Below are 15,686 nucleotides of genomic sequence, written 5' to 3' on the forward strand. Positions count from 1 at the left end.
TCTGCTCTCTCATCTATTGGATTTCTAATACATACACATACTATGCCTGGTTTTTTCCAATATTCACCCTTACCAATGTTGGTGACTTCCAGGACTGGCAGAGTGACCTAGGTATTAAGGGCAGAAAAGCAGACTTAATTTCCTTTAAATTGCCAAGAAGTGAGGATCTGAAAGTCAGCAATGAGTTCCCATCTTGCCCAACAGTCTGAGTTTTAAAAATTTATTTTTATTTTTTCAATATGCCAATCAGAACTAAAGTCTGCTAAGCCTTAGGGGGAATAACCCTACTCCTGTTAAGAAATCAAAAATTCCTTCCTTAAAAATGCACTTTTGACTCTGGATTTTGCTTCTTAGAGAGCTGTTTATTTATTCTTCCTCGAGAAAAAAAAAAAAAAAAGAAGAATGTGAATGGATTAATTCTAAATTCCTACCTTCCCAAAGCTCCCCTTTCCAAGCACCATGAGGAAGTTGAAATCTGTCAGCTTCACCCTGTCCAGATTGTTGGACGGCACACTAGAGCTCTTGTCTTCTGTTGAAGTAATGACTTTGTTACCAGCTGGCCCAAGTTTGGCTTTCTGAAGAACATACACACACATACACACACAAAAACAGCAAAGTGAGAAGAACTGCCCATGTCCTGGCAGAAGGAAGGGATCTCTGGGTGGAAGTTGGAGCTGGAAATGGCCAGGTCTGAGGTGGCATTCCCAGGTGAGAGGCTGCATAACAAAATATGCACAGACACACCTTCACAGACTCATTCCAGCAATACTTTTGACATTATTGAGGGAATTAAAGTGGAAATCTGTGTTCCTGTATGACCAGATAAAGCAGATACGCTTATCTGGTTAAAAGAGCAAAACCAAAGCAACGATCAGAAACAAAATTTAAAAAATCATCATTCACTTTCAGGCCAAAAGCAGCTTAAATGGTGCTTTTGTTCTGAAAGACCAAAAAAAAAAAAAAAAAAAAGAAAAAAGAGGCTATCCAAAAATACCATGTTGTAATGTACATTGGGTATTTTAGGATATAAACAACCTCCTCAAAACATTCTCTTTTCAAATGGAATTCTTCAAATCATTGCATAGCAAGAGCTAAGAGAATTTTGACATGCACTAAGAACCTGCATTAAAAATCCCACAGCACATGAGAATTAATGCAGATGAACATGGCCACTTTCAAACCAGCAGTACAATCAACTTTGATTTTCAATCAAGGGTTGATCTGGAAAAGGGAGGAAGGGGAATTTTACAGACAAGGGCTCTACCAGACACTCTGGTTTACAGGGGGCTGCAAGTCTCAGTATTTCACATGAGACACCATGGCATGGCTCAAGTAAGCTGCATTTCAAATCTCAGAGTTAATGCAAGAGAAAAAAGTAAGACTCACCAAAAGATAATGCAGGCTACAAGATAATATCTTTTTTTTTTTTCCTCAAAATAATCCCATATACCAGCAGAAGCAAAGCCAATAAGGTTTAGTAATTCTTTGGGATATAAGTGCTGTCCCCATCTGTCTGGTGTGTTGGTCTGGTTAATATTCTCTAATATGGTTAATTTACTTTTTGCCAGTGATGTATGTTTGACAATTCAGGGTAACTACTCTTCTCTCTGTTTTCACAAAAGGGCAATATTTGTGTATTATCCCTCTTTCACAGATAAAGAAAATTACAGAAATGGAGGTTTATTCAAAGTCACACAATACCTCCCTTTAAAAGTCATGCCTGGCTTACACCTTTGGCACTGGAAACTGGGAGTTACAAATTTTCCCCTACCCAGAGGGGTGTAAAACCTTAAAATTGAGGCACTTAACTCACAGACTCCATCTACTCCTGCAGTAATGTCAGATAATCATCTGACAAAATAACCTCCTGTCACTTGAAAACCATATCCAGCTTGGATGACTCTTCCTGCAACTTTGTAAGTGCAGAAAAATCTTATGCCCTGCCACAGGGATATGAATTTTGCAAGTTTAGATCTCTTTATTAAAAAACTTGCAACACAGCTTAGAATGGGGAGTTTCCTCCCCAGCAATGTTATTATTTGTTTGCATGAAAGCAGCACTGGAGATGCTGATCAGGTGCTGTGCAAACATTTAGGGAGAGCCAGTCCTGGATGTCAGCTTAAATCCCAAGGGATGTTCCCAGGGCAGGGCTGGCTGCTGGGACAAATCTGTGCTGGAGCTCTCTGGCAGCACAAAGCTCTTCTTGAGGCCACACAAGATTGAGCCATGAGCAAAACAAGGGGGAAAAAAACCCCCAAAATCCCAATATCCGTTATTTGTACAAGATAAAGATGTGGCTCAAGGGAGCAGCTTTGCTGGCCATGCCTTTGTGATGTTCCACAAATGGGATCTCAGATAAAGATCTTGCTTTTCTCATGCACAAAGCAATTTCAATATCCTCCTTTTCTCTGAGTAATGGAGATCCAAATCAGGCCCTGAATGGGCAGCACCAGCTTTATTTCTTATACCTTTAAACCCACTGGGCAGGGCGCTGGCAGTTTGTTTGAAAAATGCATAATTTGAAACAAAAATAAAGTCTTGTTCGGAGGTAATTTTTTTTTTTTGGGGGGGTGCAAGCCTGCCAAGCAGGCAGGGAGTGCTCTCTGCACACTGCAATCCCAGGCTCTGGGGTTTTTCCATAAAAAAGCATGGTAGGCTCACCAGCAGGCTCCTGTGCCCGCTGCTGGCTCCAGAGCTGGAGGCACTGCACTCACTCGGAGTCAACATGGGCTAGAACTGTCAGGATCTGAAGGCAGGATCTTAAAATAATACTTGAGAACCCAGCCAAGGCCTCCCTGCATCCTCTGAGCACTTAGATTCAATGAGCAACAGACATTCTCCTCTCAGTCCCATTTTTCAGCTTTTTTAAAGTTAGACATCACTCTGAGTCTGAGAATCTCTTTCTGCAGATGGCAGATTTTTGAGGAGGACAAAAATTCCTCCTGTGTTCCTCAGGGGCTCCTCCTGTGTGCTCAGGTGGGCTCTGAGCTGTCTGACCCAGGGCAGGAGTTTCTGGATGAGTGACCTGGGATGGTGACAATCCTGGGCATCCCCTGGCTGAGCTGCCATGGAGGGTGAAGAGAGAACCCTGCTGGAAAAACCAGGGACAGGGCAGCCAGGGAATGCTGGGGAACAACCAGACTGACTCAAAGGAAGCACATAGCCCCAAAGTGGCAGGAACTCGTGGAATTATCATAACCTTATCAAAAACCCATCACCTTGGCCAGCCACCATCCTCTCAGAAGCATGCAAAACCCCCTTTTTCACATTTGGCATGTGAATTCCTGTTACTGCTTTTTGGCTTAAGGTCCTAGTGGAAATAGAGTGAGGATTTCAAGACATTTCACTGAGCTCCATCATGAGTTTTATATCTGAAACACCTTGGCTGCAGCAGACAGAAAATGCCATGCAGCCAATATCCTCTTCCCGACTGCCAGAGCAAAACCAATTTTGCAGCTACAGAAGGGACATAAACTCAAATTATTCCTAAAAGCTTATTGGAAAAGACTGATATTTTGCCTTTGCTACCATGACTAAAATTGAAAATCGCAGAATCCTATTTAAACCCTCCTTTATTTTTTTATGGATATTAAAACTTGCTGAAGTTGAAGACAGTATTCCAGGCCCTGGATTAATTTTCAATCCACATTCCAACTCCTTGGCTTGTTATCTCAGATAAAACCACAGTATTGTTACAACCAAACCAGCCTGCAGCAAACCAGCCAGGAAAATAGAATGTTAAAGATAAATTAGTCTGCACTGGGAGCAGGAAAGTTAATCTAAAAAGAAAACAAGACATGCACATCATCTTACTTCCTCTGCTTTGGACGCACCTTATCTCGGCCAGTTCTTTTACCCTGAAACCACAGGTGAGACACATCTTATATATTCAGCCCAAACTCACTTCTCCATTGAGTGCTAAGAAATTACATTGTGCTACACTGCAGAGACTCTGGGAATTTGGTAGGAGATTTTTGGAAAAGATATCTCAGGTCTCACAGTAAAAACGCTTTGGATTTCTTTTTAATCTAACAATTGTACTTTTAATTAAATAGGAAAAAATTATCCAAAATCGAATGAGAAGTGTGATGCAAAGAAGAAACAGAAGTGATTTAGGGAATAGTAATTCTTCCATTTTTATGGCAATTGCAGTAATTCTTGATGATTCTTTTCAAAACTTTCTGATTTTCCCCCTGTGAAGAAAACTGAATAGGACAAAGCAATAAATCTGAATGTTGGTTCTTCTGCCTTCTCTGTGTATCTGTAGTAGAGAATCTTAGGAATTACAGAGCTAAAAGACTGAATTGGTCATTTTCCCCATTAACCAATAATAAATAAAAGTTGCGAGGATAAAAAATAAAAAAAAAATATACAAAATTCCCTTTCATACTCCCCATCTCTTTAGGGCAACAAGTCTCCATCCAAGATGTCAGTGCTTTAACACCTTGCACTGCTCTCCTCTGCTGCTGGGTGAGACTGGCTTTGCTCCCGCATGTGAACGAACACCAGGATCCAAACTCAGAGCCATCCCCTCCTACCCCCAGGCACAGCTTCAGGAGGGACAAACCCACCCCTCTGCCATGGTCAGACATCCAAGGCACACAGCGCTTGTGTGCAGCTCACTAGAGGAGGTGCTCCTCGGTTGTCAGGGAAACTCACTCCCAGCCAGTTCCCAGATGCCAGCAGGATCAGCCCTGGCACCACATTTTCGAGAGGAAAAATGATAAATGAAAAAACATTTACCAACAATGCTGAATTCCCACCACATGAGCAGAGTGCTGTGTGGAGAGCCGCAGTCCATCCTTTATTTATTGGCCCCACCAGCACCTGGTTTACCTGGGAGGTAAATGCAGAGCTCTGCTGCCAGCAGCTGAGTGCTCTGGATTCCACAAGGATGCCAGCATTGCCTCCTCATCTTTCCAGCTTCCACCCACCAGCCCTGCTCTGCCTGAGTGCACGATGGAACAAGACCCTGCCCAAACCCCACAGCTCTGACTGCACAGGGCTCAGCAGGCCAAGGAGCGACTGCACAGAGTCACAGAATCACTGAACAGTCTGGAATGGACCTAAAAGATCATCTCATCTCACCCCCATGGCAGGGACACCTTCCACCAGAGCAGGCTGCTCCAAGGCCCAGTGTCCAACCTGGCCTTGGGCACATCCAGGGATCCACAGCTGCTCTGGACAACCCAAAAATTGAGATTTGTGGAGCAGGAATGTCTCCTTGCCATGACTTAATCCCTCTAAGAATTCTAACAGAATCCCTGCTCCTCACATGGCCAGAAGTTCTCAGCAGTTCTCTGCCAGAGCCCCAGGTGCTCCTCAGGTGTCCCTGGGTGAAGGAATCAGTCACCTCACACTGCCACACCTGGAGCCAAGGTTTCTGCTCCTGATTCTTGAATCAGCCCAAAGCCATTGCAGGTAACACTCCATATCACTCAGAAAAATGGCAAATGGATGGTGAGCAGTGAGGATGGAACAGCCTGGACAGTAAAATTCCAGCTTCACTGCTCCAGCCCAGGGGGCTGCAGGTGTGAAATGAATGCTCAGTTCTGCCTGTGGCTACCAGGACCCTGCACAAGGAGCATCAGAGCAGCCCAAATCTCAGACAAACCTCAGATGTCACTGCCAGAACCAGCAAAACTCAGAATAAGGATGGGAAAACTGAAATAACAACGATTTATCCAAGTCTCAAGGAAGGACCCATTCAGTTTCCAGTCATGTACACACCCAGTGGGAACTTTGATCAATGCGTTGAGCCATTAGCAAGCCTTTAATAAAGCAAATAAATCCAATAAATTTCAAGTCAAAATCTGGAAGAAAAGCCCCCCCATCCAGTGAAATGTTCTCTGTCATTGTGGCAGCTTGCTTCTTACATTATTGCATTTCCAATTCCACGTAATTAGAGATGCTATGATAGACTATCAATTTCCTACTTTCCACAACTTAATTACCAGGATGCTGAGAATTTGAAATGAGAGGAGTCCATTTCTAAGCCCCAGCAAGACCTAATGCTTCCCTAGGCTGTTTAATCTTCATGCCATGACCTCAGGGCACTTTGTAACTCATCAGCTGAGTTTTGCTGGAAGACAGGGAGGTGCCTGGGACAGGGAAACCATCAAGGATTCAAGGGGCTCACACATGGATTTCAGCCATTCCTTGGTGAATTCACACTGCAGCAACATTTCTCTGCAGCAAGGGGAACACTGAAGAGATATAAATAACCAAAAAGCTGTTTATCAGCACTCTGAGATTCATTTTCATGATGGCAGTGTCACTATGGTGAACTGGGATGTAATTAGCAAAAACCACAATATATCAAAATGAAAATGTGTTTTTCTTTCAGTGGCTAAAAGTTACTGAAAAAAGAGCTGGGAAAAAATCATAGCATTCCCATTGCTAGCAAAAAGGCATGGGGGCAAATGAGATGTTTCATAAAGATATAAATGAGGTGGGTGATAAATCTCTACCTGAGTCTCAAATACCAACTATTTCATGCCTTTAGTTTACTTTTCCCCTCATTTCCTCTCCTCCTCCTCTTTAATTATTTTGTATTTACCCCATTAATTACTACTAATAAATTTATTTAAAGGATTTGCCTGCAACAAAGATTTGTGTTGTATGTGAACAGGATTAAAAATGCCTTTTGCAGGAAGCATGTCCAATCCAGGGGAACCCCACTCCTGAAGCCACCAAAGTGCAGGGCTGAGCAATCCCGAGGTGAGCAGAGCAGAACCTGCTTTTACACCTGCAATTATAAAATATTTTGATTAGAGGGATAATTCTCATCATTGCCAGTTATTAAACTTGAATAAAGGGCTGTGGGAAAAATGTTATACTGAATTTTACTGAAATTATGGATTAAGTAACAGGTTTGTATTTTCTAAGGATATATATACACAAACATTGTGGATGATTTCCTTCTTTTCAGGCATTTTGCAGGAGCCAGCTCTGCTCTGGGAGCTTTTCCCTGTTCTTTGCTGACCTCTTGTGGTTTCTCACTCTGAGGAGAAATTATTTTCTCAACCTCAACTTTACTTAGGATAAAGAAAAAAAGGGAATCTGAAAGGACAAGACAACAGTTTAATATATCATGGAGCTCCTCAACAGACCTTTTTTGTGGGTTTTGTAACAACATTCCCTATTCAGTTATTTTCCTTAAACCTTTTTTGTCCTGCTGGATAGAAGTTAGAGCTGTGTGAAGTACCTGAACACACAATTTCTAAAATATTCCCAATGTGCCAGGCACAAGGTGGAGGGAATCATATTCCCTAGAAAATTAAGATAGTGAAGTCAAAGGACTATGAAAGACATTTGGAAAGGGATGGATCTATCCCCAGACAGGAATTCCAGGGGATATTGCCCTGGACAACAATGTCTGTGTGTGTGAGCTGTGAAATTCAGAGAGGGAAGAGTTTCCAGTTCCCCATTTGGCACTGTCAACATGTTTAATCTGTTTAATAATCCTGCAGCCACCTGAGTCCACTTTGTTTCCTGCCTTTATTGCCAAACACTCTCTCCCTTGCAACAGAGCAGTGCCTAACGAGATGAAATGTAATTAAAGAGGCTGCCTAGGAATAATATTCAAGAATTCTTGCAGAAGTATCCTGTGGTGGTGGTAATAAAAATCCCCAAAAGCAAATAGGATGCTGCAACAGCAAACCCCTAAGTGTCAAAAGAAGAACTGCTTTTCTACATGCTCCTCCATTCTTTAATTATGCAAATTACCGCTAGTTTTCAATAATAAAAAAACCTAGAGTGTGGAATTTGCTTTTAAGCATAAACCTTATTTCAATAAGGGAAAAAGAAAATTAAAATTCTGTTCTAAAAGAATTTTTAAGGACTTCAGTTCTCCCTGATCTTAGAGCAAATCCCTGCAATCAAATCCCACCAGCCATTCAAAGCTGCAGAGCAGGACTGATTTTAAAACCTTGGGATTCTGCATCCAAATCTTAATGTGCTCTGAAATTATTTAACTCTCTCACACACACAGATGAAGGTGTTTTCTGCATGATGTTGAGAAATAATCTGTTTAAACACACACTTTGCAGTGGGACAAAAGCAGGATAGGTGTGTGGCCCTTCCCAGTGTCTGATTATTCCATACACAAATATTCACAGTATCTCCCATTTGCTGTGATATTATAAATTGATTTATTTATATTTACTCATTCCTAGCTCAGAATTGTTGTGTTACCCTCAGGAACGCTGCCATTCCTCCTCCACTTGCTCCTGCTGCTTCCTTCCAGTTCCAGCCCTGCAAACCTGGGACGGAACCTCCCCAGCAGCCCCACACCAAGGGACTCCCACAGGTCCCTCACAGAGATGCTCCTGGACCATGATCTCCTGGCACAGGGATCTCCTGGACCAGGATCTCCTGGCACAGGGATCTCCTGGACCAGGATCTCCTGGACCAGGATCTTCTGGACCATGATCTCCTGGCACAGGGATCTCCTGGACCAGGATCTCCTGGACCATGACCTCCTGGCACAGGGATCTCCTGGACCAGGATCTCCTGGACCAGGATCTTCTGGACCATGATCTCCTGGCACAGGGATCTCCTGGACCATGACCTCCTGGCACAGGGATCTCCTGGACCATGATCTCCTGGGCCATGATCTCCTGAACCAGGATCTCAGGGCACAGGGATCTCCTGGACCATAATCTCCTGGGCCATGATGTCCTGGACCAGGATCTCCTGGACCATGACCTCCTGGCACAAGGATCTCCTGGATCAGGATCTCCTGGCACAGGGATCTCCTGGGCCATGATCTCTTACACCATGATCTCCTGGATGAAGATCTCCAGGACCAGGATCCCCCCAGGGATGCTCCTGGGCCAAGCTCAGGGCTCAGCTCACTGCAGCAGCAGGGCAGGGGATTTGTGCTGATTTACTCAGAAAAGACAGAAAATAAACAAGAAAGCGTCTTCCCATGAAAAACCCTGAATTGCAGAGTGTCCCCATAGAAACAGAATGCCAGCTTGCCCTGATGGAATTCATGTTTATAATCCACCAGGAATAAACAGGAATTTTGCCTACAAAGCAGCAGCTGTGGGAAACCCTTCAATCCTTTTTTTGGGTGCACTCCTATGGGGGAAACATGAATTAACCAAGGACTTTTGTCAGCTTCCATCAGTGCTCTTCAAGGCCTGGATTTTCCAATGAGGTGACAAAACCTCCTATTTCTGCCAGATGCATTTTATCAGGGTGACTTTTGCTCTGGTTTAAAAATGCATTTAAGCAGAGAAACTTCCAACTTCCCAGCATCAAACAGGTTTCACCAACGAAACCACCAGGTGATTTTATTTTCAAAATTAAGAGTTTTAAAGGATTGAGGAAGGGCAGTTCTCTTCTGCTCAGGCTTTTCTGAGATAAAAAATCAAGGTTAAGGAAAGTGGTTAGTTTAACTTTTCTGGTTCAGTGTTAGAACATTTGTAAAATCATGCATTAATAATATAAACAACTCTTTAAAAATAACATGTTTTTTGTATTAAGCTTTTAAGTCTTGAGTGATAATGTAAAGTGCTCCAGGTCAGCTTCAGTTGTAAAAATACTACTTGAAGATGATAATGGCTTCAATAATCTTAGATTCTTAGAACACAGTTTACAACACAGGAGCTTCAAATTTTAATCAAAATTGTAACTTCACCAATGTATGAAATAGAAAGTGTGGTTTGTGCCAGTGGCCTTTGCCCTAATAAAGCAAGATAATTTGTTAGAGATACATGCAAATAGAAACAAAACACATTTAAATTCTCAATGCTGAGATGCAACTTTATGGCAGTAACTCAGTGATGTGAGAATAGTGAAAGGAGCAAAATGAGAAATAAAGAGGTGAGTTGGTATTTCAGGTATCAGAGAATCTGTGCACATGGGCAATATCTCCTACAATATAACAGTAACATCCAGCAATAGATGTACTATGTTAAATCATAAAACATGCATGCTCTAAATTTATCTTTTTAAATATACAGTGACCATGAGCATTATTTCATCTGTGAAAGTTACTTCAAGTTCCATGAATGTCTTTCAAATTAAAGATGCACCTTTTTCCATTTTCCATGAGAAGGTGGCACTCATTTAACGAATTCCTCCAAAAAAAAAAAAAGCACAATGCATCTGCTCAGGTTTGATAATTCTTTTTTTTTTTGTAGTAAATTCTAATTTGGGGATCACTTTATGACAAATTAGGGAAAAAATTGTGAATACTTCATACTGAATTGTTTTAAAATAAATTAAAAAATATATACTTCATAATATTTCATGAATATGAAATATCATTATTATGAAGCTCAGGTTTGATCACTCTTTTTTTGTAGTAAATTCTAATTTGGAGATCACTTTATGACAAATTATGGAACAAATTGTGAATACTTCATACTGAAATTTTAAAAAATAAAATTTAAAAAATTATACATCATAATATCTCATGTATATGAAATATCATTATTATGAAATATTATTATGAAGCTCAGGTTTGATCACTCTTTTTTTTGTAGTAAAATTCTAATCTGGGGATCACTTTATGACAAATTATGGAACAAATTGTGAATACTTCATACTGCTTTTTAAAAAGAAATTTAAAAATTATACGTAATAATATTTCATGAATATGAAATATTATTATGAAGTATTATATCGTATTATATTAAACAGCTATAGTATTATACATTTCATATATATATACATTATATATATTTATGAAATATTATGAAGTATAATTTCAATTATTTATTGATATATACTTCAACTATTTATTGATAATTTAAATCATACTTCAATTTTTAATTTTTTAAATACAAATTAGAAAAGCTCCAAGTGGAAAAAAAAAACAAGTGCATCCTTAAAAACTGGTGAGAATGGAATTAAACTGAATAAATTTCTGATGTTGGTAAAGGAAGTTGTGTGTGGAACACCAAGGAGAAAACTACCTTGAAGAAGTGGATATTTACATGACAGTCCTGCAAGAGACAGGAGAGGGAGAAACACTGCGTGGTTAGTTAGTAAGAGGCTGGCACAGCACAGCACCCACAATTAGCAGCAGAAATAAACAAATACAGACACAGCAGCAGCAGCAATACAGAAACGGACACGTCTGTTACGCACAGAAAACCCAGGAGAAATCAAAGGGTGTTAACCACAGGCAGGGCTGTGCTGCTCCTCAGCTCACACACACACAGCCCATGCATGGAACAGCCTCTGGCAAAGCCTCCAGCTGTGCACAGCTGGCCAGGGGCACTGGGGCTCCCAGCCCTGAACAGGGGTGACAGCACACAGGGATTTGGGATATTTGTCCTCGCCTTGTTTTGCAACACACATTTCACCTTTATATAAGGGATGAGGAAATCCCTGCCATCAACGTGATATTTTATATTCCTCACCTCAAATCACATCCCAGTGAGAAAAGCCTTAAGGAATCAGCAAACTGAAAGCAGAGATTTGTGCCATCTAGTTAAGGAATTTCAAGTTCTCCAGTCTGAGCTGTGGTGAGTGGATGGGAAACCTCCAGACAACTGCATATGGGAATTCCCCCTGCCAAACTATAGTACAGAACAGATGGAGTCATCTAACAGCATCTCTATAATGCTGCAAACTATTCTCTAATGATTAAATATGCGCAATTTAAAAATAGGAATGAGTGCCATGGCCAAAAAAAGCAGCTCTTCTTTTTATATCTCTTTATGCATAATGAGTGTGGATTGATGTGCCAGTGATATTTTGGCTGGTCATGATTTCAGTGTGGCTCAGTTTCTGTTTCCTGAAAAGTAAATTTCATCTTGTCATTTGCAATTTGAAGTGTCAGCAATGTTATTGCTCTTTCCATGTCCCCTTTGCTGACCTGCCTGAAGCTTCAAAGTGGGAATGAATATTGGTTAGAGACAGATATGGAAGAGACCATATCTTTTATTTATTAAAAAAAAAAAGGAAAGCAACTGCAGTGTAACAGCTCTGGGGCAGAGATGTAAAGGAATGTTTCCTTCCCAGCCCTTATAATACTTTACAGAGACCTGGAGAACTTAAGTCACAAACTGACAAAATCACAAACTCATCTAGAGTTCATCTTGGGGGTTTTGTGGTTCTGTGTCTGTTTGTTTGTTTGGAGTGGATTTTCTGAATGAAAACAGATTAAATTAGAAAACTCCTGGGCTCTTAAGAAGCCACTGAAGTCCCTGGAGTATCTGCCATGGCCCTGGATATGCAACTGCAACATTTCCCCCAGCCTCCAGCTCAGATAAAGACAGCTCTAGGATATCCTGGTCATTATTAAAGGAAAGAAATAAAATGTCCTTTTAACCTAAAGTTTTTGTGGATATCAGAAAAATGCCAGAATAAGAAAGTTCTGGCCTTCTCCTTTCTAATGAAGCAGACAGAAATGGATTTTAAAAATTAAGAGGAGTGGTAAAGAGCTAAGAAATGCAGGGTCTGCACTGGAACAATCTGAACTGATGTACTGATGGTCAGAGAAGAAATTATAAATAAAAGAAAGGTTTTTCAGACTGTAACAGCAACAAAACTCATCATTGTGCCTTGTTCTCTGGGGACAGTTTCTGTCCTGTTTAACACCAGCTGTGCTCCCACAAGGAGAGGCCTGATGCTGTAAATCCATGAGCTGTGTGCACAGATACACAGCCTGAGGCTTCTGGCCTGGAAATTTGGGCCTGCACAAGGATTAACACACAAGTTTGGTCTAACAAAGGGCTGCCCTGCACCCTGGAGGAGCTCAGGAGCAGAAATATCTCTGAGATCCTGCATCACTGGAGAGGCTCCAGGTATTTATCACTGAGCCTGATGGCCAAGCTCCCCATCTGTCCTGTTATCCTTCAAATGAGAAGGTATTTCAGAAGACATTTTCTTTAGGATCACAATCATGAGAAGGCATTTTAGAAGATATTTTCTTTGGGATCATAATGATAGCTCTGCTTGGAAGCACTGAGAGGTCACCAAAATGTCACCATCACTGACCACTTGCAGTGCTCAGACACGAGATCCACCCTGCTCTCAGCTCTGCCCCCTCTCCTCCTTTCTGGGCTGCAAAAGGGAACTGCATCAGCAATTCCATGGTCAAAGCAGCTGGAATCTCTCACGCAAACAGGACACAAAGCCAGGGATGTGGATGTGGGTGTCTCTCCCCTCCCAGGGTGCAGGGACAGTCCCTGTGGTGGGACAGCAGTCAGAGCTCTCAGAAATTAAGGGAAGGATTTTGTTTCTGTCAAAGCCACCCAGAGCGCTACACCGAAGGAAATAATTAGAACGAAAGAACATATCTGACATGTGAGGAGTGTGCACCAGGAGGAGCATTGTGTGTCCTCCCAGAGATGCTCTAAAATGAGGATTTTATGAGCAGAATCCCATGCCCTCACAGCAATGTGCTGGGATCGCTGCAATTGCCAGAGCTGGGTGTGGTGACTGAGCCTGCTCCCATCACCAACACACCCCGTGCTCAGTAAATGTGTCCATGGGTAAGGATTATGGCTGCTCTGTTCTTTGTTTAATTTAAAAAATCCTTTCTATGGGCCATAACAGCTGCTTTATTTTTAATAACATTTCCCAGTGCTGGTGATGTGGAAAGAAGGGGAGAGATCATAAAACAATTCACCAGCCTATTTTTAAATCAGTATTACTCTTTTGTTACTCTAAGGTGATATTTAAGTATCAAGAAGTGCTTTACTAAGCATGAAAAATAAAAAGGGCCTGACCAAACTCAAACAATTTCCCACAACAGAGGTTTTAGAATTTGCACATTTTCCCCCCCAAATTCAGGAAAAAAGGAATGATGCCCTAAATGGCAAAGGCACCTTACTGCTCAAATCACAACCAGGTTGGAAAAAATACCAGAAGGTTGCATTATTTCAATATTCTTCTTTTTTCTTTGACTAGAAAAGTACTGGAAGAAGGAAATAAGCACAAAACCAAGAGGAGATGCTGCAGTTTGAAGATTTCCTAGTTTGGGTCCATGGAGGCACCTGGGACTGCTGGGAGTTCCCATGGCAACTTCAGCACGGACAATTATGGAGCAGCCACAATTATTCTGAATATGCCTGGTGAGAAGGGAGTTTCATTTTGAGATGGCCACAAATAATGCCATTCCACAGAGAAAATTCACAACTAAAGGTTAGAAGCAACTGAAAAATAGTGACAGATTTTATCCTGCCTCCACTTCCTACAGGAGTGTATTTTTATCTCTACATATTAATAATGATGTATCATGTATAAATCACTGAGGACAGATTTGATCACACTGCTAAATGAGCAGATAATAGATTTGGGAGTTTTAGTGAGAGGTGAGATCCAGAAAATATGTAGATTGAATACAATTTGTTGTGTAGAAAATACTGCATTGCACCTCTGCATAATATCCCTCAATTTCCACATACAGGCTCATATAGATTATACATAGAATATAATATGAAAACTCCTTGCAATAAAATATGAAAGGTAAAAAAAGCACTATCTTCAATTCTTTTTTTTCCAAATTTGGTCCCATTTGTTGAGAGGATCCATTCTGGGCAAAGGTTGGGTGTTCATTTTTCAGCTGTTTCAGATGTGGAAGAAAGGGCCCTGAGGAAACTTCTCATGACAAATAGTTTTTAGCATTCAGTTACAAATATAAGTGAAGAGAAGGTTTGAATCTATTATTATTTACTTATTTACAATCTTTAGAGTATTTTATAATTATTATATTATTTATTAAGATATTATGTTATATCATATTATATTATATCTATATTTTGTATTATTTTATTGTATATTTACATTGAATAAATGACTTAGGAATTAGTGCTAGGAGGTTCAGTGAGCAAAGCAGAATTTCCATGAGATTTGTGTGGCTCAGAGCCCCAGAAGAAATCTGGGCTGTGCAGGTGATGTGCAAAGAAGGATGTGGTGGTACAGTGTACATGGTTTGAGATCACTGAGAGCTTGAGGCCAAATCTTAAAGCTGCCTGAAATATAGATGCAGGCAGATATTCTTAAAATTCTGATTTAAATGGGAAGCAGCTTCTAAGTGGTCTTGGAGGCCCTCCTAACCAAATTCTAAACTATACTTAAAAGGGCAAAGTCAATTTTCTGAACATCTTATCATTTTCAAGATCAGAAAGTACTTTCAGAAATTCTAAATTCATTTACTCTCTGGCCTTCTGTAAGCTGAAAATAATTTTATTCTTCCTTAATATGAAACAATGAAATCCTAATCCTAAAGTTTCTCTGCTCTTGTTTAGCTTAGGTTTGTACACAGCCCTTTACTCTGAAGGCCACCATTATTTATTTTAAGTATTAGATCTAAGTAATGCAATATTTTTGTGGAAATTGTTGTCATTTTGTACTCAAAGTTAAATCAGTGTATCTTGGCTACCAATCACATGGTCAGATATTAAAAAATAGACCAAGCACTGCAAGTGCAGCCTGGATTGGGAAGAACTCTGGAGTTACTCCTTCCACAAACTGATAAATGGGAAGTGGCACAGTGAGACCCCTTGGTCCATCTGTATTTTTAATCTCCTGACAAATTCACTCCCCCAGGAAAGTGACAGTCAAGACCTGCAATCTTCTTCCTGTAAGGCTCCAAAGCTGATTTTAGAACAGTGGAAATATTTATTTAGATGATGTCATTAAGTCACAAATAGCAGCATTTTTCTCAGTGCTGTCTACTTGTTCCTTATTACAGGACACCTAAAATAAGATGCCTG

General features: G+C 40.8%; 1 protein-coding gene across 2 annotated transcripts in view; it reads right to left on the bottom strand.

Moving 5' to 3' along the window:
* PRKCA (protein kinase C alpha) overlaps positions 1 to 15,686 on the bottom strand; it is a 142,970-nt gene that overhangs the window by 20,616 nt on the left and 106,668 nt on the right. The window contains exons 9-10 of one of the 2 annotated variants that reach the window (XM_054278718.1): positions 10,932 to 10,961; positions 432 to 575 (exon numbers count right to left, since the gene is read on the bottom strand). In XM_054278718.1, coding sequence (XP_054134693.1) covers positions 432 to 575; positions 10,932 to 10,961 — 174 coding nt within the window. The remainder of the gene's footprint in view (positions 1 to 431; positions 576 to 10,931; positions 10,962 to 15,686) is intronic. The other variant, XM_054278719.1, reaches the window with a different exon arrangement.

Source organism: Melozone crissalis, unplaced genomic scaffold (assembly GCF_028551555.1).
Source record: "Melozone crissalis strain CALT ecotype California unplaced genomic scaffold, PUWL_Pcris_2 ptg000026l_1, whole genome shotgun sequence".
Classification (NCBI taxonomy): domain Eukaryota; kingdom Metazoa; phylum Chordata; class Aves; order Passeriformes; family Passerellidae; genus Melozone; species Melozone crissalis.